Source organism: Crocodylus siamensis, chromosome 3 (assembly GCF_052110815.1).
Source record: "Crocodylus siamensis isolate JL-2025a chromosome 3, ASM5211081v1, whole genome shotgun sequence".
NCBI lineage: Eukaryota > Metazoa > Chordata > Crocodylia > Crocodylidae > Crocodylus > Crocodylus siamensis.
In genome coordinates this window covers 150398385-150421939 of record NC_143397.1, presented here as the reverse complement: position 1 = coordinate 150421939, position 23555 = coordinate 150398385, and the positions used below count along the sequence as shown (strand labels likewise).

General features: G+C 42.9%; 1 protein-coding gene across 2 annotated transcripts in view; it reads left to right on the top strand.

The window, feature by feature from the left end:
* The first annotated feature begins 3665 nt into the window (after positions 1–3665).
* Positions 3666–23555, top strand: part of ATP9B (ATPase phospholipid transporting 9B) — a 327984-nt gene continuing 308094 nt past the window's right edge. The window contains exon 1 of one of the 2 annotated variants that reach the window (XM_090039540.1): positions 3666–3878. In XM_090039540.1, the coding sequence (XP_089895666.1) occupies positions 3784–3878 (95 nt within the window). In that variant the 5' untranslated portion in view covers positions 3666–3783. The remainder of the gene's footprint in view (positions 3879–23555) is intronic. The other variant, XM_090039541.1, reaches the window with a different exon arrangement.

Here is a 23555-nt window from a genome sequence, read left to right as displayed (position 1 = left end):
GGTTGAAGCAAAATAGCTTTAGATTAGATATTAGGAAAAACACAGACACTGATAGAACAGTGAGGCAGTGGAAAAGACTACCTAGGGAAATTGGAGGTGTTCAAGAAGAGGTTGGGTAGCATTAATCAGGTATGATCTAGAAGCAGCTATGCCAATGTTCTACTATGGGTATTTTCCATGTTTCTGGGTTTTGTTGGTTTGCATGTGGGGCCAAGAAGGATTTTTTTTTCCTTTCCTGCCACTACGTATGTCAGGGTTTTGTTCTGGGGTTGTGTTTTGTTTTTGAAGACTTCCTCAGAAGCACTAGGTGCTGACTGCAACCTAAGCTGGGAATTTTGACTGGGGTGTACCAGTGCTTCTGCTGGGACTTAAAACAAGAAGGTTCCTGACTAGAGGGTCTGCCCTTTTACTCAGGGACAGACTGATTTTGGGTCATGAAGGAATTTTACCCCATGAACAGATTGGTATGGACTGTGAGGGTTTTTGCCTTCTCTGTAGTAGGGGATGTGGCCCTCTTCCTTGAATTTCTTGAGCATATTTTAACAACCTTGTAGCAGCAAGATGTTGGCTACTGTGCTCCCCCTGCTTTACCTCTTGCAGGCTAGGGTGTCATATCTTGTGATTGTGTAGGGGCTGTGTAGTTTTGCTAATAGGTTAAACAGTGGATTCGTATAGGATGGTTTGGATAGGGAGGATCCTGCCTCATGCAGGGTTGGGACTAGATGAACTCTGGAGGTCTCTTCCAGCCTTTCTTTTCTAATTCTTAGCAGACCAAGGTGGAGCTGTTTTGCACTTTCAGTGCAATCCTCTGAACAAGGCAAAACTTTGTAAGGCCAAATATACATAGAAAGAAACAAGCCTCCAGGCAGCAAGAGCCAGATCCACCAAAGGGCTACCATCTTAGGTTCCCAAGTCCAGAATTTAGATTGCTCTCAGCTGCTGCCTTTTGCTAATTAACATCCATGTGGAAAACTGTCTGAATCCTGACAATACTGAGTAGCAATGTGCCTATCTGTAATCCCAGCGGGGCTGTGGCATTCCTCTCCCTGTGTTGACTGCGTACCCTAATCCAGTAATTGTTTTCAAGGATATATTAAACCTCACAAAATTCCCACTTGGAGGAGAAAGTGGAGGTGGCAGTCTGAGCCACAGCCTTGTGGTTAAATCACTCTCCTGAAATGTGGGTTTGAGTCCTCTCCAGCAGAGACCTAAGTCTCTTGCATCATAAGTGAATGCTCCAACTAATGCTGATACAACTGGAAATGGTGCTTCCCACTTATTTCATGATATTAAGGGCTGGCTTGGATGCTTCCTTTCAGGGGAGCACTTGCAGCTAAGAAGCACAACCAGCTGTTAAGAGAATTCCTGGTGAGAGGCAGAGCTTAAACCTCACTTCTGTTGGCATTTCCTACGGGATATATTAACTGGCCTACCTGATCAGAGCATTAGCTTTTGTCCCACACTAAGTTGACTACTCTGGCTTCATTGCATAAATAGCTTGGTTGTCTAACCTGGGACTGTGGATTTCAAGAGGTGACAAGAGTCCTTAAAAATGAGGTGCTGCAATACAAGCCTTACAATACCTACATCCTTCTGCGAGCGCAGTGAATTAATGTGTCAACAGCACAAATAAAGCAGGAAAAGAGCACTGTTTGTAAGCAAGCCTCAATTATGGCCTAGGAAGAGCGTCTGAAGATAGGTCTTCAAAAGGGTACTTGATGTGGTACTGAGATATAAAGACATACCCACTAGACCCTGCATGAAACTACAAAAGCCATTTTGCACATAGCCAGCCAATGTCATTACAACTTCCATCTATTTTTTCTGGTAAGTCTTATACCTATCTTGTTACCATTATAGAGATGCTATCATATGTTATTGAAATGAATAGGACACTCTACGGCACTGATTCGCAAATGTTTTGTTGTCATATACCTCCTCTTACATTTGTTTAGGCTGCTGTACATCCCTCTGTATTATGAATTATTAAAAAAACTCTAATACTGTCACCTTCCCACCAATGTAGTAATTATTGTAGTTTATTCTTCATTTTTTTTCCTTCTTTTTCTCCCTTTCCTGTTCCTCCATTTCTCATATTGTCTAGGGTTTGGCTGTGCAGACCAGTTTTAGCACAAGCAATGAGTAAAGAAGGAAGACTGAAAAATTAGAGGGCTCTATGTTTGCTGCAGCAATTCAAGTACAGAGCTTCCCAGGGATCAATACTTCTCCAGCTTCCTGTTTTTACAAGCAAGCCAAAAGCTTCCAATCAGGATACCTAGTGTTAAGTATTTAAATAAAAATGTAGGTACTTGGGTCAAGGAACTGTTGCTTTTCTGAAGTACTGAATCCCTTCTGCTTTTGTCTGAAGCAGTACAACTTGCTCTACTCTTTCTCTGGAGAAAGAGAAATCTTCTAAGCCAGTGGAAGACATAAGTGTTCAACCATTTTGTGGGGAGGAGTGGGGAAAAGGCACCTATATTCAGGAGATTATGATAGCCATGTTTGAAAGCCAACCCTAATGTTACCTGGCTTTACCACCTCATGAAGTGGATAGGCTATTGTGTATGGCTTGCTTTTTACAATGTGATTTTGTCCTTTTGTAAAACATACACTGTATGTCTTTTAAGATTTCTCTTTCAACTCTTGCCACCATACCTAGTTGTATTATGAGATTTGCTGAACTCAACTTCCAGTCTGAGTTCATGCTTTCCTTTAAGAAAAATAAAAATAGACTTTTCAAATTGAAGTAAAGAAAGGAAGGAGGAGGCACAACTAAACACTCATCTCCACAGAGGAGGCACAATAAAGAGACAATCACTTTGTGTATGTGTGTGTGGGGGGGAAAACAGCAAAGCTTTTTTGCACTTCTCTTAATACTTCTGACTGTTAAAAATAAAAAAAAGATTATTTAAGTGAGCATTCCTTATTTTCTCATTAGGCTAGAGCAGTAATGGCCAATCTTTTTGCCTTGCCTGCCACAAGTTAGCCCTGCACCCTTCCCATGTGCTGCTCCAAACCCTGTCCCTCACTTGAAGCTGGGAGCGCAGGGTGGGGAGAAGAGCAGCAGATCATTTGCTGCTCAGCTTTCTGTTCCCTCCCCTGGGCAACCCACCTGACCTGTTTCTTTGCTTTCTGCTCCCTGCCTGATCTGCTCCTCTGCTTATAGGCCCTGATCTGCTGCTCAACTTTCTACTCCTTGCTCTGTACTCCTGGGTTTATCTGTTACTCTGCTTTCTGTTCCCAGCCTGATCTGTTGCTCAGTTTTCTGCTCCCTGCCCAGTCTGCTGCTCTGCTCCCCGCTCGATCTGCTGCTCAGCTTTCTACTCCTTGTCCTTGCCCTGTGCTCTAGGGTTTAGCCGTTGCTCTGCTTTCTGCCTGATCTGCTTCCCGCCACGTCCTCCTGGCCTGATCTGCCCCTCAGTTTTCTTCTTCTTGCCCTGCGCAGCTCGCTTGATCTGCTGCTGAGCTTCCTGCTCCCTTCCGGCCCGCCCCAGGCCTCCCACAGAGTCCCCACCCCCGCCCGGGCTGTAAAACACCCTACACCTCAAATCTGCTCTCCCAGGCCCGCAACAACGTCCTGCAGGTCCTGGACCCCACCCCTACACTTTAACAGCCCCGCCCCCTTGTTGACACTGGCCTCGCTCCGCCCCCCGACGCTCCGCATCAGCTGCTGCTGTGACGTCACGGGCCCGCGGCCCGGCCCCGGCGCGCGCGGCCGGGTGACGTCGGGCGGCGGTTGGCGAGCCGGTTCCGGGCCCCGGCGGGGCGGGGCGGGAACGCAAGATGGCGGACCAGATCCCGCTGCGCCCGGTGCCGGGCAGCGCCCAGCGGAGAGCGGCCTACTACGCCAGCGCCTCGGCGGTGCAGAGGCACAACAGGTACCGGCCGGGGGCGGCCCCGAGCCCTTGTACTGCTGCCCAGCTCGGGGCGGGGCTTCTGTGGGGCAGCGCCAGGGGGCGGGGCTTCCGTGGAGTGGGGGAGGCGGTAGTGGGTACCCTATTCCCACCTCTGCTGGGCATGGAGGAACCAGGAAACCGCAGGAAAGATGTGCCCCCAGGCTGTTTGGGTAGGTGTAGGAAGGGTCCTTCCTGTTTGGGGGTTGGGACTCTGACCTCTGGAGGTCTCTTCCAGGACCACTTGTTCCTTCTTGTTCTCCTGTGGGCAGGCCCAGGTGGAGCTGTTTTGCATGTTCAGTGCTCTACACCTTGAACAAGGCAAAACTTTGCAAGGTCAAATATGCATTGGATGAAACAAGCTTTCTGGCAGCAAGAGCTGGATCCAGCCAAGGGCCCCAAGTCCAGACTGTCAGTGGCTCTCAGCTGCTGCCTGCTGCTAACTCGCACCCCTCTGCAGAACTGTCTGGATCCTGACAGCACTGGGTGCATCTACATGGTCAGCACCGTGCCTTAGTTACTGCCCATTTACTTGACTACTTGTTTAATGAAGTAGTAACTAAATGCGCAGTAACTGGAGTTACTGCACAGTAGTGCTGGTGCACGGTTATTTTGTGACTGCGCATTAGCCTAACAACACTGTGCAGTAGGCTGTTAGCACAGTTTTTAACTGCCACACTGCTGCACAATATTATTAGGCTAATGTGCAGTAAGTGTCTCGTGTAGATGCAGCTACTGGGTAATAGTGTGCCTAACTGTCATCCCAGTGGGGGAGTCTCTGTGCCTCTGATGCTTGGGTGCATCCACTGCTGACTTCCTGGTTGCCGGATGCTGGGGGATGGGTCTGAGCTCTATCCGGTGAAGTAGTGAGTGTGTGGGTGTGGGGGAGGATGAGTTATGTGGCCTGGCTTGGGCATTGGGTGGCAGCATGAGCCACGCACATTGCTAAAGGGCTACAGGCTCTGAGGGTTTAGGTAGGGTGGTTACGCCCCTTACTGACTATTAAATGAGGTACCTAAAGCATGAGCCTTTGGGAGGGCGTCAGTTCCAGCAGAAGGTGCTATTTTGCCGAAACAGAACAAAACAAAAACGTTCACAGACTAAGGGCATTTATACACATGCTCTGGGAGTGGGGCAGGGGGCACTTTAATTAGAATGACTCCAAGAGCTGCTCTAATTAAAGCACCTAGAATATCATGTGTATCAGCATCCCCATGCTGAAAAATGGTGACAGAGGCACTTTAATTAAAACGCATCAAACGAGCTTTAAAGTGCCTCTGGCATCATTTTTCAGCTTGTGGATGCTGATGCATGTGATGCTGGAGTTTCATGGATCACGGTAATTGTCATGCTCTGGCAGACTCGATTAAATGAGTCTGTTCCAATGCGTTGTAATTGCAGCATGTCGGAGCAGCCTCTCTGCATGTATATAGGCACTCTAAAGTTCCAGTACCAGTGTGATTTGTTCAAGTAGCAAAAACAGTGATGTGGGGGGGGCGGTATTCAGGGGTAAATCTTCAACTGCTGAGGCTGCTAAGGTAGCTGCTATGATTGCTGTCATGGAAACAAGTAGGAAGAGCCCTTATGTTTTTAGCTTGTTCATTAGATTGTGCCATGGCCAGTCGGTGTTATTGTCATTAGCCGGTCAGTTTTACTGCTGTATGACGTGGGCTTGTACAGACTACAGGGGAGGCTGTAAATCAGGGAAGTAGGCATGAAGGTTGGGCAGATGTTATAGCATGTGAAGTGATTGAAATGTCTGTTCTTGGATGATCTGCTTCTAAAGGCAAAGTGATGATCTGTCGCTTTCATCGTCAGTGGGACAAACAAGTCTGTTTTCACTTAGTTGAAAAATTCAAGAAGTGTATGTGTAATATAGCAGTGACAAGTAGATAAGATTTTTAATACTTTTTGGCTTTGGTAAAATGAACAGAGATATTTGGATTCTTGTTTTGTTTTGTTTTGGATTGTTTGTATCACCGGGGCCACATACGCTTTTTTTCTTTCTCTTGTTTATATATCTTAGATTCTTACGTGGCCTCTTCTGTAATACAGGAGCACCTCATTTTACTTTATTTGCCCTCATGTGGATATTATCCTTGTTTGACAGATGGGGAGCTGAGATGAAGTTGCCCTAAGGGACTTCTCCAGATTCAGAGAAGTCTGGCAGAGCAGATAATCAAACTGATGGCTCTCAAGTCATGGACTAGAGCCCTAACCACTGGACTGTCCCACCTCTCTAATTATTTATCTTTACAGCGCACTTCATCCAAGTGTGTATCCTGTAGCCTGAAAATAGTCTAGTCACTCACTTGGGGTATGTATTTATTTGAACTTAAAGCACTGTCATGCTTGTGGCATTAAGTACACCCAAAGTAGTTTCCTTCATTTTCAAGGTGTCTAATAGCTGTTTGGTAGCTGCTTCTTCATTCTAGCTTAGTTACATAGAGTATAGTTAAGTGAAAAAATAATGGGGTTGAAAGAATGCTACACTTCAGTGGTTTATGCCTTTAATTGTTGTGTAGGTAACTGGAGTTTGTTATAATGTGAGCATTTGGCCACATGTTGGGACACTGGAGTTGGTTACAATGTGAGCAATTGGCTGCATGTTGGGACTGGCATTATGTCAGACAGATGAACAAATTTTATGTTTACAGAATACATTGTATTACCTTCTGTGTAATAATTCCTGAGCCTTGAATTATAGTTGAGGCTGCAGAGAAGGCCCCTGCCCTACAAATCCTTATGAAACTTCATTTTTATGTGAAGTCACTGAGGTTGCTCTCAGGAAGAAAGTTAACACCTGCATATGTGCTTACAGCATCAGAGCCTTTTTGCATTATTTTGATTTCAGAAAATGTTTAAAGACAAATGTTTGTTGAAGTATGATGGAGCACTATCTAGGGGCTAGTGTAGGAACATGGCTTCTAGTCTATACCTTGGCCCCTGGCCTACTTTGTGACCTTGGGCAAGCTGCAAAGGGTTTGTCTTCACTACAGGACTACCTTTATTTTACAAGATGAAGTCTCCTGACCATGTGTTGACATATTAACTGGAGTGAGACAAAGCTTTTACTGAAGTTTGGCTGTCCCAGTGGTGTACACCTTAAATTAGCACAACTCATCAACAGTTAACACAGATGCTCTGCAGAACTCAAGTGTTGGTTGGTATTGTGACTGTTTTTACTTGGATTAGGTTAAGTAGGGAAGAGGTAGTTTTAAGTGTAACTCTAGTTAATTCTTACTCTTTTAGCCTATGTGTTTGATTGACTTTATCATCTCAGAATGACTAAAACATATTTATAAAAACCAGTGCCAACCTTTTGGGCAAAGTCTGATGAAGATGACATACCCATAATGTTTTTCTCTTGTCTGTAATGTGGAAAAAAAATGGTTGCTTGATGTTTAAGAGCTTGAGAGTCCTTTTAGGTTCTCTGAAAGGATCTTGGTAATTTAATATTTTCAGATGTTTGACCAACAAAATCAAAATAATAAGAAGTGATTTACAATGGTGAAGTTGTGCATTCCTTTTTGGTTTTACTTAAGACGTATGAGCAGGGATTATTTGTCCTTTTCCACCATCACTTTTCCGATCTTTTCTGTAGTTTAAGCTAGAAACTCGACCGTTTTTGACTTTTTTCCTGGGATAAACTTTAAATAAACTACCATATTTATTCAAATATATGGCAGTTCCCCCCTCCATATCCCCCCCCCTCACATCAGCATGGGTGTCATCGAACTGCTGCTAGAAGCAGCATGTGCTCAGTCATGGAAACCAACTATGAGATTGATTGAATGCAGCCCATGCTGAGCATGCTCATAAAGCACATGGCCCAACACACTGCTGGGGACCTACCATAAGTCTAGGTTAGTGCGGCCCATCTGAATAAGATATAGTGCCCATTGTGCTTAGTCTCCTTCCATGCCAACTCATTTTTCAAGTTGCGGTGAACCACTACATCAAATACATTTCAGGGTGGATAAAAATCGATGATTTAAAAAAAATCAATAAAAAATTGGATGTTTATTTAAATCAGATTTTTTGATTTAATTGTATTTTTGATTTTTAATATGCTTTTAAAAATGTAAACCTATATAAAGATAGTTTTAATATAAGATATGTTAAAACTTGAAGATATCATCATGGAATAGAGATTATAACTTCTAATTATATACTGTTTGAGACAATATATTCATATAACCTTTTTAAAAAAGTTTTATAAAAAGGTCACAACAGGCTATGGACTATATTAGGGGCCCAATCTTATGGGGTTTGATCCTCTGTAGCTTGGTAAAGATTTAAAAAAAACACTTCACCCAATGGGACTCCGCACTCAGTCTAGAAGATTCCATTAAGCATCTCTGTGATGCTTAGTTTCAGTTCCCAAACCATGGATTTGTGTCCCCAGAGATAACATCCTTCTTAACAGCAGTATGTGGAGATGAGTTTACCTACACATCAGCCCTCTTGTCTCTCTGCAGGTTTGTGTACACAAGAGTCAAGTCCTTACCTCTCTCTAAAATTGCAAAGTTTCCAGAAGTTAAATGAGTAGAGCATATCAAACAACAAGAATGCACTTTTTGTAAGAAACAGTGATTGAATCAAGGCTTCCTGACTGGTGATTTAAATTGATTTGACTTAAATCAAATCCACCCTGACACACTGTGACTTCCTCTTAACTCCTACAGCCAACCAGTGCCTTTCTTTTCCATTTCTGCTGATTCCTAAGAGACTCTGTGGCCCCTTCTCTCAGCCTGTTGCATGTGATTAATGTAGCCTCACCCTCTGTTGGATGGAGACAGACCAAGCAGCCCTGGACTTCACCTGTATATACATTTTTGAAGAGTCCCAGGACTTGTGACAAGAACACCTAGCTCCAGTCATGACTGGGGGGCGGTCTAATTAGTACATGGTCCTTTGGGGGTGTGTCTGGAGTACACATATGTAGTGAGCAGTGCTGGGCTGTGGGATCACCTAGCTTAAAAAGTTGTTGATTTTGCTGGGGCCCAGCCCAGTGAACTACAGGCAGTCCTTGACTTACAACATTTTGAGTTGCAACATTTTGCACTAACGTTTCTAAATTGACACCCCGTTTCAACTTTGCGATGCTAGTTTCAACTTTGACATTGCTTGATCCAATGTGATGCCATGCCAGCGAACAAGTTTGCTGCATCGCTCATCTCCCTGGAGAACATCTGTCCAAACTTCCTTGGACACTTTCTTTAAGAAAGTAGACAGGTCTCTAGAAAAACCTGCAGCCAAGGCTCCTGAGAAGACTCCAGCCAAGAACCCTTCAAAAAGTCCAGCCAAGAACCCTTCAAAAAGTCCAGCAATGTCACCTCAAATAAGTCCTTCCAAATCAATATGATTGCTATTTACAATATAAATACATTAATGCAACTATATTACTCATCTATAATTGATCGAGTACAAACTGCTGTGGTATTTTTGGTGAAAATAGGGTATCAGGCCTTGCTTCAGGAACCAATCCCGTATTTATAACATTGTTTCTTATGAGAAAATTGGTTCCAAGTTGCAATGCTTTGACTTACGACACAACTGGTTCCTGAAAACCATGTCTTAAGTCTGAGGACTGCCTGTATATGAGAAGTCATGAGCCATTCCATTCTGGACTAGTATCTGTATTTCTGGACTTCATACTATATAAAAAATAGGTACAAAAGTGGTGCTAAAAAGTGTGTTTATGGAGTACCTGTGCTGAAATTTGCAGCAGTCAGGACTGGAATCACAGCAGGCTTCTGTTTTTCTCTGCAGTTTCTGCCCTCCTCGCTGTCCCTTTCCTTTCCATCTCTCGCCCCTTACTGTCGCATGCAATTTGCTTCCACATTGTGCTTGGGGAAGGAACAGCCTGAGCAGGTTCTGACTGTAATAGGAGGGTGGAGACAGAAAGGCTGTGGAGGGAAGCTGACAGGGCAGAGGGCACCCCCTTAATGTTATTTTCCCTGCTATAGCAGTGGGAGGGGAATGAATTAAAGGCAACGCTCTGATAACTAGATTCTATACCTGTAAAATTATAACAAGTGGAAAAATTTCCATATATAGAGTCTTATTTTTGCGTGGGGGGGTCATCTTTTATTTGAGTAAATATTCTGATGTTGGAAAGCAGAGGACAATTGCTTCTATTGGGTGATTTAAAACTTTGAAATTTAATTGTTGGAGGAATGTTTCAAAGATAGATTTTGATTCCATGAGTTCATTCTTTCTGTGAAGATTTGTGAAAGACTGCAGCAGCCTGTGAAACTTCAGAGTTCTGCAAAGACTAGGTTTTGGCCTGCTAGATGCATTTAAGATTCTGCTTCTCCCTTTTCCCCCAAACTTCCACATTTTAATATACTATGAGGAAGCAAAAAGTTCTTCCAGAACTCCAGTTTCAAAGGTTACCTTTTAAAGGTGAATTAAAGAAGTTTTTAAAACTTGTTAGGATTTCTATTCTGAAATTCAGTGGTTTATATTTTTATACTGGAGCAGTTGATTACAGAATCAATGCTTTAACATAGTAGAGAAGTTTCACTATTACCTCATTGTGAGCATCAGTCACCAGTTTTTTTACGGTAGGAGGAAAAATAAGTCTTGGCATTCTTTAGAAGTAATAAGAACTTAAACTAATTGACATAAAACACTTTCAAGTGAACATAGTATGTTTGCAGGAGGGTGGCTTACATTTTGGTTAAACTAGTTTCTAAATACAACTTTTATCTATGTGCAAGACATTAGTTCTTTAGGACTGATACTAGTGGAAGCTTGTTTCTCCCCAAATGTAACATCTGAACTTTTTTGCAGTTGCCTGGAAGCTGGTTACCTCGAGCAGCTTTAGAACTGAATTGAAGGACTTTAATTATTTTAAGAGTTTTAGATTACCATGCAGTATACAGGAATATATATCTTTACCAAAACTTTGGAGCACAGGCATATGGATCCACATAATGGAGTGGTGTTGGACACTTCCAGGAGAAGGAGTTTTCTCAGAATCCATTCTTCCTGCTTTCAGTTTTAATGGTGAAGTTATGTACCTCCTGCCTCTTCTTACCCAAAGGTTGGAAGGTTAAAGGTAGACTTCATGTGGATCTTGAGTTCCAAAACTCTCTTGCCTCTCTACATTTGGTCATTAATGACATGGTCAAAAAAGAATGAAATGTCATGTAAAAGGCTCGTAGTTTTTCTTATGTTTTTCTTTTATTTTTTCTATTATTTGCAATGGATGTGTCATTAATTCATGTAAGAAGCAGTTATTCCTAAATACGGCTAAATTTTCTTTAAATATGATTAGATAGATAGATATAGGCTTTGTCTTTTCCATACAATGCATGAGACAGCATCCATAGCTTTGAAAACCTCAGCTGCTTTTTCCTATTTTATCAGGTTGTCTGAATGGATACTGTCTCCAAATTTCTTTGCTAGACAGTTAGGTCAATACTGTCCTTGAAACTGTAAATATGCCTAAAATAATTATGGGGTTTGAATGTATGAACTTCCAAACTGTAGGTCAGATTTACGGACTGCATCTGCCACTTCATGCAAATAAATATTTTGACAGGGAAAGAAGTTACTCCATCGTTAAAAACCCTCAGGGTCTATTGTGATACATTTCTCAACATCTTGGTACATAGATGAACTAGCAGGGTTCATGATGACTGATTGTTCCTGAAGTTTGGGCAAGCACATCCACTTGCCCAAGTTTCTCAACATGGGCAAGTGGATATGCTGTTTTGTCCTCACAATGTACCATCAACAAGGTGTCCATGCCAATAACGAATTTAGGTAACTAACTGCTGTCTGCACTGGCTAATGAAGCTTTTGTGCCTTGGAGGGTCTTACACACTACAAACTCTGAAAATTTGTACTTTGGTATTATCTATCAACTGCAGAAAGTTTAATGCTATGTATGTTGTAGGGGTATGCTGTGCACTCTTTTATCTTAAAAGACAATACTTTGGCGTTGAATGGTTCTCTGATGATTATGATTTAGGGTGTAGAAAATCCACAAATGAACCTGTTACAGGAACATAGACTAGAAGGAGTGCAATTTGAACTGTGTGGTAAGAATAAGGGAGCCAAATAATGGTACATTTGGGCTATTTTCTGCAGTATATGGAGGCTATTGCCTTGCATTCAGATGTCATTTCCATGATTCTTTCATTTTGCTCTCCGGGTTGTTTTTATTTTAAGGATTTATCCTAAAATTAGAAATTTGAATGTTATTTCTTACAGCTCTCAAAAAATAATCTTTTAGGAGGATGAGATGGGAGGAAGGGACTGCTACTAGAAGACATAGCAGTATTGATTACGGTGCACCCCTTTTGAGCCCACTTATTCCTGGTATCAGGGTTGAGACTCTTCATTTATACTAAGAAGACTTGTGCTTCTTGAAAGAAGAACTGTACTGGAATTTCAAGTTACCATGATAGTAAAGAGAGGCTTATCATGCCAAGGAATTGGAAGAATGCTTGGCACCTCAATAACAGAATATCTTCACGTATTTTCCAGAATCAGACAAAAGTCTGATCAGAAATTAATCAGCTACTTTACTGGTGGCAAGGTGTCTTTGACATGCAGGTAACTTTAGATGGTTGCAGGTGTCTTTTACCATTTATATTAATGCATTTTTCTTGTTTTCTTCTTTTGTCTGGCATTCTGAACAGTATAATGGGGGAGAAGGGAATGAGTATAATGTTCTATTTGTATTCAGGTTGATTCTAAAGCTGTTTTTTCCTTCTTTTTGAATATACCCTATATAATAGTAAATGTAAGAAGCTAGTATCCTAAAAGAAATCAGTGTTCTGGGTTCTTTCTCGGTTAGACAAGGGAACAGCTCTTGTGCATTTGGGACAAGATCCTGTCTCCACTCTTGATTCTTTCTCCTCTCTTATTCTTTTGGTTGGTAGAGTGATTTTGGATGGATCTTTCCAGGCAGGTCTGAACCCAGTCCTGCCCCAGATGCACAGAATTCTCAATTAAATCATAGAGAAGTAGAGTTCCAGAGGTCACCTAGTCTATTTCCCTTAAGGATCATCCCTATCCAAACCATCCTATACAAATCTATTATCTAACCTGTTGGCAAAACTACAAGGCATAACATATTAACCTGCCACAGGTAGAGTAGGGGGAAATAGGGTTCTGTGTTGCTTGGTGCTTTGAAGACAGGCTAAATTACCATAAACCACAGGTGGTTGGGACAAAACAAGGTCTTTTAATTCTGAGTAATCTGGTTTTCCTATTTCTATCCTTTACCTTCTAGCAGTTCCCCCTAGAACCTTTTATCTTTTCCCTGCACAGCTATCTGGCCTGTTCAATCCCATATTCTTTATGCAGCTTCTTTGGTACACCTTCATAGAGAGTGAGTATAATTTATAGTGTCCAAGTCATGGACTTTGGTCACTTTGACTCAAAACTGAAGGTTCTGGCATTCTCATACAGCCAAGTGGTTGCAAAATGGGATGGTTTTATAAGAAGTCGTCGTTCTGCTTCCAGTACCAGAGTTTATAAAGCCTGGAGAAACTGTAAACAGCATGGGATTGTAGTGGCTGAGTGCAGAGGGGTATAAAAGTAGACCATGTCTGGTCAGGAGGTGGAGCATAGATGAGGAGATGATGCCTAGCAATTGGTGTTCTGTCCTTGTCCTTAATAGGACAGGATAGGAAGACTATTTTACCTTGATGTGCTATGCGGTCCTGTGGCTTCATGTGTCCACATCAGTAATTCTGTAATAACCACATAAAATAAAAGCTACTGCAGGATCTGTGTGTTGGCTGCTTTGCTGTGTGCCACTGAGTGTGGAGCATAAATGTGGTCTGTGTTCAGGGGGAAACCTGGATTCAACATGAAGTTCAGGATGGATAAAAATGAATGATTAAAAAAGATCCAAAAAAATTATATTTTACACATTTAATTGTATTATTAATTTTTTTAAGATGCTTTTTTTTAAAAAAAAACAACAAAAATACCTTATAAAGATAGTTTTTATTTAAGATATGTTAGAGCTCAAAAATATCATCATGGAATAGGGATTATAACTTCTAATTAAGGCATTCTGTTTGAGACTATATATTCCTGTAGCCTTTTTAGAAAAGTTTTATAAATGGGTCACAACAGGCTCTGGACTATATTAGGGGTTCTCAGAAGATCCTCTGTAGATTAGTCAAGATTAAAGAGAACCACTCTGCCCAATGGGACAGAATGCTCAGTCTAGAAGATCCCATTAAGCATCTCGGTGATGCTTAGTTGTAGTTCCCAAACTGAATTTATGTCCCCAGAGAGAACATTCTTGTTAACAGCAGTATATGGAGATTAGAGATAACAGATGTGATTACCTACCCATCAGCCCTCTTGTCTCTCTGCAAGCTCTTACATCTCTGTAAAAGTGCAAAGTTTCAAGAAGTTAAATGATTAGAGGATTGTTGTGGGTGGAGTAGATCTGGGCAAGGAGGAGGAGTCTGGAGATGCATGGAAGGAGGGAGGAACAGTAGAAACAAAAGAGAAACATTTTGAGCAGAATATTCCAGAAGTTTTGAGGGATACATTTCTGACTATAGCCTATCCATTGATTTGAGATCTAGTGAGGGAATGGTATGGTAGAAGGGAAAACCTATCATGGCAGCAGGCTTGCCGGGCTGTAAAAGAGACACTGTTTGTGAATATTTTAATGAAGTTTATCTCAAACAACAGGAATGCACTTTTGTAGAAAATAATGATTTAAATTGAGGCTTCCTGACCAGTAATTTAAATCATGATTTAAATCAATTTGATTTAAATCAAACCCACCCTGGTGAGGTTAGAAAGCAGTAAAGACCAAAAAAAAAAAAAGGTACTGCATATCTAGAAAATGGTCTTCTCTCTATTTCCTGCTAAACCTAAAGTATATTATTCCTGCTGGATTTTCTTTTTTCTGGTGACCCTCTTAAGTTCCTGGTTCTAGTTCCAACAGGCAGATTGTTCTTTGCTCTGAAGTGGTCTTCTGAAAATAAAGCACGCAAAGGGTTGGTAAACATTTATAAACTCTTTTATTCCAAGAAACTGTCTAAGCTAGTGGGGGCTACCCTCTTTGGGAAGTGTTCCATGCATGAGCCTGTCACACTTCCTGACTGATGACTTGTTGAAATAGTGATTTAAATCTCTTTCGGCTCCAGTCTCCCAAAGATTTTTTTCTCTTTAATATTTTTCAGGCATGGCTACCCTTAAGTCTCTTTTAGACTTGTCTGCAGGGGGTGTCTCCATGTTTACTTATAGCATAGCTATTTTATATTACAAAGTGTTAGCTTTTTGGCTCAGCCACTGCTCTGGGGACACTTAGAAAAGTGCTTGATGCACTGTTAGGATCACTAACATAAGGATTACCTATATGTGAAGTCTTTCTGAAACCTCCTGATTTAATTCCCTGGTCTGGAAAATGGCATCTCTTTGATCCTTTAGTTCCTGGAAAACTGCAGTTTCAGTGAGATCTGGAAGCTAGCCAGACCCCTCGATACAGAAGACTCTTCACCTGGGAATGAGCAGAATATTGCTGCTATGGATATTGTCACTTCAGTATAAATAGTAAGCTTGGCAGAATTCTTCCCTGGCTGAGCTTTTTTTAATCTTTCAGCCAAAGTCAGGTTAACCTCTGTATTTGTATTCTCCCCTGTCTATAGTGGTTGGTGAAACACAAATATAAAGCAGACATGGGAAAAATCTGATTTCTTTCAGTTGTTGAAGTGATGTCATAGGGGTGATGGTCTAGGAAATATGTGAGGCAGTGATTTTTGTGGACAATATCTTTTATTGGACCAACTGCATGGTTGGGATAGATTTAGGCAAGTTTTCCAATGCAGTCAGATGAAGCTTGCAAAGAAGAATGTTTCTAACTATTTAGTTGGTCTAATAAAATATATCAGATTTAACCAAAGAACGTTGTCATCAGATGAAGAAAGCACCCACAAAAATCCTTGGTTCTCATGATTTATTTCAGTTTTTATCTAAAATCAGTTTTTAAGCAAAGACATTTAAAAATTAAACTTGAAATCGTGATAAAATGTATTAATTAGAGATGCACTGATACATCAGTCCCATTCAGATCGACACTGATATAAGGAAGATTGACAGTATTGGCAGTTGGCTTTTTGGTTGATATGGCCGATAATGTTGCTGCTGCATGCCCAGGGCATGCGTGCAGCCGCAGCACAGCATGCAGTGTGGACAGCAGCTGAGTCTGGCCAGTAAGTCTGTTGTGAGGGAAGGGGTGTGGAGGGGCAGATCGAGGCCCTAGTGATGAGGGAATAAGTGGGGCAGGGGCAGGTGTTGCACGGGTGGGGCATGGAATGGAGCCATGGCTTGTCTGGGGGGTGGCTCCTGCTGCTGCATGTACCCTGGGAGGGGATGGGGGGGGCATGTGCCCCTGGATCTGTGTGTGGAGCAGGGCAGGCTGGCCCTGTGGGCTGGGGATGAGGGTGGCGCCAGGTTCTTCCTGGGCTGCACTCAGGCCAGGCAGAGGCAGTGCTGTGAGCAGGAACTACAGTGAATTTTGAGATGCCTGTAGCCCCCTCCCAGTACCACCACCGCCTGCCTCTTGCTGGGAGGAGCTTGTGCCACCCCAGCTCACTTTTGCCCTGCGTGCAGATCCCCAAGCTTCCCGGAGTGTGTGCTGCTCCCATGGATGAGTTGCTTGCAGCTCTGTCCCATGCCCCCACCCGACCTGTACACCCCTGCCCCAGCCCCACTCCCTCCCTCACCATGGGGGCCTTGATCTATCCCACCACACTGCTTCTCCCCCCTCCCTTGCCCTTTCCCCTACAGTAGACTTACCAGCTGGACACTGCTCTTCAAGCCACCCGGCTGCATATCAGTGATTGAATCAGTATTGGATGAAATGGCTAGTTGACTAAAACCTGGCAAACTTATAAATCTTATTTGTGTAGAAAAAGAATTAAGAATATAAATAAGCATGTATTTAGCTATGTAATTCTATAAATGTGGTTGGATGTAATGTAGCTTCCTGGCTAAATGTAATGTAAAGACAGTGTTTGCAAGTTAACCTGTTTTAGTGAATGTATGAAGCAATGAGAATGAAACATTCTTTGTGAAAATAACTACAATACATATGCAAAGCAAGATTAAATCAAGGCTTTCTACTTGTTGATAAAAAAAAAAATCACTTTGATTTATATCAATCCACCCTGCTAATGATTGGAGTGGATAATGGAGGTGAACAACTTGGAATGCTTGAACTATCCAAGAATCCAAGACAAGAGGATTATATCAATTTCTTGGACCTCGGGGCAATACGTGCTGTGTTATGGACTTAGGGTAGTGATTCCACTCATTGGAGTTGAGCATTTCATTTGTGCATTCTCTCCAATCATTCACCCAAACCTGCTTACTCAGATTTAATGTAGGTGCCTGTTTGTTTTGTTGTTTATTTGTTTGTTTGTTTTAAACATGGTTAGAGGAGAGATGCTGAGCATGATGTATCTTGGACAGACTCTGCCTAGTTCACTGGTATTTCCTTCTTCCCTGTTTGTTTTGTCCAGCTTTTGCATTTTCATAGATTTCATAGATTGTTAGGGCTGGAAGGAACCTTGAAGATCATCAAGTCCAGACACCTGCCCCAGGGGCAAGAAGTCAGCTAGGGTCAAAGTATCCCAGCAAGATAAGCATTCAAGTGTTTCTTGAATGAGTCCAGAGTAGGTGCCTGCACCATTTCTGGAGGGAGTCTATTCCAGGTCTTGGGGGCTCAGACAGTAAAGAAATTTTTTCTTATGTCCAGCCTAAAACAGTCTTAGAGGAGTTCATGACCACTGGTCCTTGTGTTTCCTTGGGGTACTGTCGTGAACAGATGTTCTCCCAGGTCCTGATGTACACCCATTGTGCAGCTACCAGGTCCCCACTGAGCCTGTGCTTATCCAGGCTGAAGAGTCCCATGACTCTCAGCTTCTCTTCCTAAGGCCTATTCTCTTGCCCTCTGATCATGCATGTGGCTCTCCTCTGGACTCTCTCAAGCTTCTCAACATCCTTCTTGAATTGTGGAGCCCAGGATTGGATGCAGTACCCCAGCTGTGGCCTCACCAAGGCCAAGTACAGTGGGAAGATGACATCCTAAGATTTCCTTGAGAAGCATCTATGGACGCAAGCAAGAGTTTGTTAGCTTTACCAGCTCTGACATTCCATTGGTAGCTCATGTTCATCTTGTGGTCAGTCATGACCCCCAAGTGTCTTTCAGAAGTGGGCGTTAGCAAGTGTAGCACTGTTAAGGCTGTAAGTATGCTGCAGGTCCCCCCCCCCCAATGGAGTACTTTACTTTGTTATAAACTTTCTAAGGGCAGAGGATACTTTATTTGTACAGCATCTAGCACAGCAAAGTCTCTACCAATCAGACAAGAAAACAAAAAATCTAGTACTGATTTCACTCCATCTTGAGATTCAGTATTTAATATAAGAAAAGATCAGCTTTAGGACTCTCAGGTTAATCCAGGGGTTAGTATTTTTTAAGGACATACCCACATGGCTTCAAAGTGAATTGCTTAAAGATTGAAACGTCAACTTTGCTTTCCCTCCTGATAACCATAAAACAAGGATTGCATGAATATGAAGGAATTTCAGAAGTTGTTTAAATATATTCACATGTCTGAGGCCTTTCCTAGAATCTAAACCGAGTTTTTGAACCACATCTAAATATTTACGCTAAATACCTGGCATACACATCCATCTGCTTTACACAATTCTGTAACTTTCTTCAGAAAAATATGCTGTAATCCTGATGTACTGACTTAAGACTACTGTTAGAGGCCTTGAAAATGAAGGGAGCTATTCAGTTTCAGCTGTTCAGCTGTTAACACCACAGCACTGATAATGGTTGAAATGGTCCATTCTGTATGATCATAGAAGCATAGAAAGTCATCAGGAGGTCATCTAGTTTGCTGGTCATCAACCAGAGCCTCTTGAATTTGATCCTGGGCTGTGGGGGCTGAGCAGCAACCCTAAACCCCACCCCCCCAACCCAGCAGGTCAGTTGGTTGAGGAGGGTAGGGACAAAGACCTCGGAGGTGTGTGCAGCAGGGCTCAGGGTGCAAAGCCCAGTCTGCTGTGCACAGATCAGGGGGCACATGCCCCCCTCCCCCCCCAAAATGCAGGGCTGTGCTGGTGGCTGCAGCAGCTCTGAGGTAAGGAGAAGGGCAGGCCTTACATAGCCAAGGTAGGGAACTGAGCCACAACGGGCTTGTCTGGGGGCCATGGGGTGGGAGGGAGCTTGCAGCCTGGGAGGGCATGGGGGACACATGCCGCTGGATCGGCATGCAGGGCAGGTAAGCGCTGGGCTCTTCCTGGCTGTGCTGTGCTCAGGCCACATGGCTGTGGTGGTAGCACTGGGAGCAGGACCACAGAGGGCGCCGTAACACCCTCCCAACCCCTGCTCCCAATGCCGCTGCTGAGACGAGTGCGGGGTAGGCCCAGCAGGAACAGCCCAGCACAGCTATGTCCCCCCCCCCCCCCCCCCCCCCCCCCCCCCCCCGCCCGAAGACATTGTGGCCAGGGGCTGGTGGGCTGCAGCTATGGGCTGCAAGGCTGTGCCAAGCTGTTTCTGATGGGCCTGGCTCATGGCAGTGCTGGAAGCGGGGGTAGGGGTGGCTACGGCCCCCTCTCCCGCATGGCCACACTTCCAGTGCCACTGCGGCAGCTACCTAGCCCGAGCACAGCCCAGTGCCACCTTGGCCCCAACCCGCAGAGCTCCAGTCTTGATCCTGGCCTGCCCTGCACCCACTGTAGACTCGTCTTGGCCAGAATGGACCAGCTCAAACCCATGCACACAGCCCTGACCATGGCATATCCTGCACCTACTCTGGACTGCCCACCCATGCTGAGCAGTGGTGGCAGCCAGGCAGAAGCTGCTTCTTGGCACCAGGGTAGAGCAGCCTCACCACTGCCAGGCCCTTGCTGCAGCTGCCTGGAGCCCATGCGCAGGCTGCCCTAAGGTTTCTCTGTGCTGCCATTATCCAGTGGGGCAGCAGTGGCAGTGCACAGGAGGCATAGGTGAATTTGGGTGCAGGCTGTGGGTGGTTGCAGCAAAAAGGTCCTGATAGCAACAAAGGGGAGGGGCTGCTTTCCCCCTGTGCTGAGCAGCAGCTTCTCCCTAGCCGCCATCACTGCTCAGTGTGGGCAGGTGAGTCTGGAGCAGCATGGGGCGGGCCAGGGTTGGAGCTGTGCATGTGGTTCTGGCTGATCCGGTCTGATCTCCTGAAGGCTGTATTTTGCCCACCCCTGGTCTAGCTCCATCCTCTTTGGAACGACCCTTTGGGTAGGTGAAGACCGCTATTAAATTCCTTCTCAGGTTTTTGTTTGTTTGTTTTTTGTTCTAAGCTAAATAAGCCCAATTTCGTCAGCCTCTTCTCAGAAGTCCTGTGCCCCAGCCACCCCAATCATTTTTAATGCCCTCTGCTAGACCCTCTTCAATTTGTCTACAAACTTTCTGTAGTGGGGCGCCCAAAACTGGATACAGTACTCCAGATGTGGCCTCACCAATGCTGCATAGAGGGGAATAATCATCTCTCTTGATCTGCTGGTGACACTCCTACCAATGCAGCCCACTATGCTGTTAGCCTTTTTGGCAACAAGGGCACACTGCTGGCTCATATTCAGCTTATCGTTCACTGTAAACCCCAGATCCTTTTCTGCAGAGCTGCTGCCCAGCCAGTCAGCTCCCAGCCTGTACTGTGCATGGAACTGTTCTGTCTCAAGTGCAGGATTTTGCATTTGTCCTTATTGAACCTGATGAGATTTCTTTTGGTCCAGTCCTCCAATTTGTCTAGGTCTCTCTGGATCTTACCCTAATGAACATTGTTCACTTTAAAATTGAGTAAATACATAGCTTTTTCAGTCCTGAGGCTATTTGCTTAAGTGGCATACACGACACTCTTCTTTTGCCACGGGTAAAGTCATCCGGTGGAGAAACTGACATTTAAAATGTACGTACTGGGAACTGACATTTTTAGATCATCATTTTCATTATTTATTTTTGAGCATGGCAGTTGGAGTGTATAAAGTCTAGGTTCTACCATTGTTAGATGACTTGGTTGATAAATACAGTTCTGCAACAGCAACGCAACTTCTTGGTACAAAAGGTGTTGTGCTTTCCACACGAGAGCCTATGGAATAGTCGCAATCTCACTAAGTACTAAATATTGTAATATTAACAGATGTCTCTTAGTGGGTGTTTCGTGAGTACTTGATATTATATATACTATTTTTGTAAGATAGTTTATATATTGTTAATTAGTTCTAATGCCTTCCTTACTGCATGCTGCTGAACATTACAGATAAATGCTGAATCTGTGGACTTTCCTGAGAAAAAGAGGCTTTTTGTTCAAACCTAGAAATTTTCTTTCTTGGATTTGCATCTCCATGTACTTTAGCCCACTTTTAATTGCCCTAAAAGTTGAAAAGAGTAGAGAAGGACCTGATTAAGTTTTATGGTCTGCAGCAAATAGTAGTGCTAGGATGAGTTTAGAATTCCATTTCACAATAATTAGGATTAAAGTTAGAACAACATTTATTTAGTTGAATGCTGAAACTTTCTTAAAATATTTTAGGCATAGGGTAAATATCTAGCTTTTTTCCTTGGCCTCTTTATAATTGAAGTCTTAAATCTATGATTGACTTTGTTTTGGGGGGAAAAAAAAGTAAGGCTGACTTGGCAAAATATTTTCTTGGTTTTCTGTTTCTGGTTGTAAGACTCTATTAAGGAAGAAAACTTATAGTTCCCTGTTGTATTGTCATGTCTAGGCATTTTTGTTGGAAATTCATATGACCGAGTGAAAAATAAGGCCTACAAGGCCTTTCCTTGTTTTGGGGTAGGCCAAGGGGGACTACAGTAAATTGATAGTGTTGGGAAATGCTGCATTTCTTACAGTATTTTATCTGTGTCCATTTTGATTAGTTGGTAACAACATTTCCTAGAACAGACAGGTAAAATCATAAATGTTTGTGTATATGACTTATTAGCAGAAATTGAATTATTAATCTAATACTGAAATCTTTTTAGGGAGAGAAGCAATAACAGTGTTTAGAAATATATTTTAATGTAAAAGAAAACAAAGATGTTGAAAAGATCCTCACACTCCGTGTGAATTACTGAAGCCTGACACGCCAAGATGCATCTTGTGGTTTTCAATTTGAGGACATAATACTCAGTAAATCCCTAATAGTCTTCAGGGTAAATATACAAATTGCAATCTAGGTGTACAAATGTATGTGCCTCTTGAAACATTCCCAAAGTGACTGAAGCACTCCAAAATAATGCTGTTTAAACAAGGTACCATTCTGAAGAATGTCACTTTTTTTTTAAGTGTGCTCAGGGACAGCCCCTGTTAGACCTTTTGCTTTATACTCTATGCTGCTGTGTCTGGAGCCAGGCTGTCCAGCTCCCAATTCCCTCCCCACTTTCCTGCTCTTCTTACCTCAGCACTCCAGCAAGAGTCGGGGGGAGTAAAGGTTTGGGGGCTTCAGCTGTCCCTTCCCCCACTATACCCCTGCTTGCCTTTTCCCTCCCCTCCCTATGCGGGATGGTTGTGGGGAGTGGGGCCATAGGATGCCACACCTTCTTGTAGCACTCTTGATTGGAGAGCTGTGGCTGCATTAACATTTTCAATTTGATCAGCACAGTAGGTAATATACGTGTGTCCCACAACTGAAATTATACCCCTTTGAAACATACCCGTTACACTTGGAAATGTTTCAAAAGTTACTTGTCTGCACCCTTACTGAATTACTCATTTATTGAGTTGGTAACTTGCCTTTGATCAAATTGTACTTTTTAGACATGCATTGAATTTTCAACTTTTGGAATCTTTAAATTGGGAACCTGCTACTTCCCTTGCAGATCATCTTAATGATTTCATCACCCTGACTAATTAAAATATGCTAATATAAATATACTCATAAGTATTTGGATTGAATATTCCGTTTTTGGTTCTTGCTATTCTGCTCTTCGCTATATTAAAGAGCCCATTGATACCAGTATTTTTTAATGTTTGATGATACGCGTATACTGATCCTCAGGGTGGATTTAAATCAGATAGATCTAAATCACTGATCAGGAAGTGTCGAGTTAATCATTGTTTTCTACAAAAAGTGCATACTTGTTGTTTGATATCCTTTATTTGTTTAGCTTCTTGAAACTTTACACTTTTAGAGGCTTGTTTGTACGCAGACTTACAGAGAGACAATAGGTAGGGTTGCCAACCCTCCCGGATTGGCTGGGAGTCTACTGGAATTGGCTTTAATCTCTCGGTGACTATTGAAACAATCTGGGAGGTTGATATTGTGAATGGATTGAACAGTACAAGTAATGACATTGCGTCATGTTGGGGAAAAAAATCTCCCGGAATAGCTTTAGAGTTGGCAACCCTAACAATAGGTCTGACGACTGGGTTATTATCAGGTCTGTTATCTGTCATCTCCATATAGTGCTGTTAACAAGGATGTTACCTCTGGAGATAACAAAAGTCTCCCTGTGCCTGAAGAAGGGTGTTTGTGCCTGAAAGCTTGCAAAGAACAATTTTTACAACTATTTAATTGTTCTAATAAAAGGTATCGCATCTACCCAAAGAACTGTGTCCCTGTGATCTCTAGAGACACAAGTCTACAGTTTGAGAACTGTAACTAAGCATCACAGAGATGCTT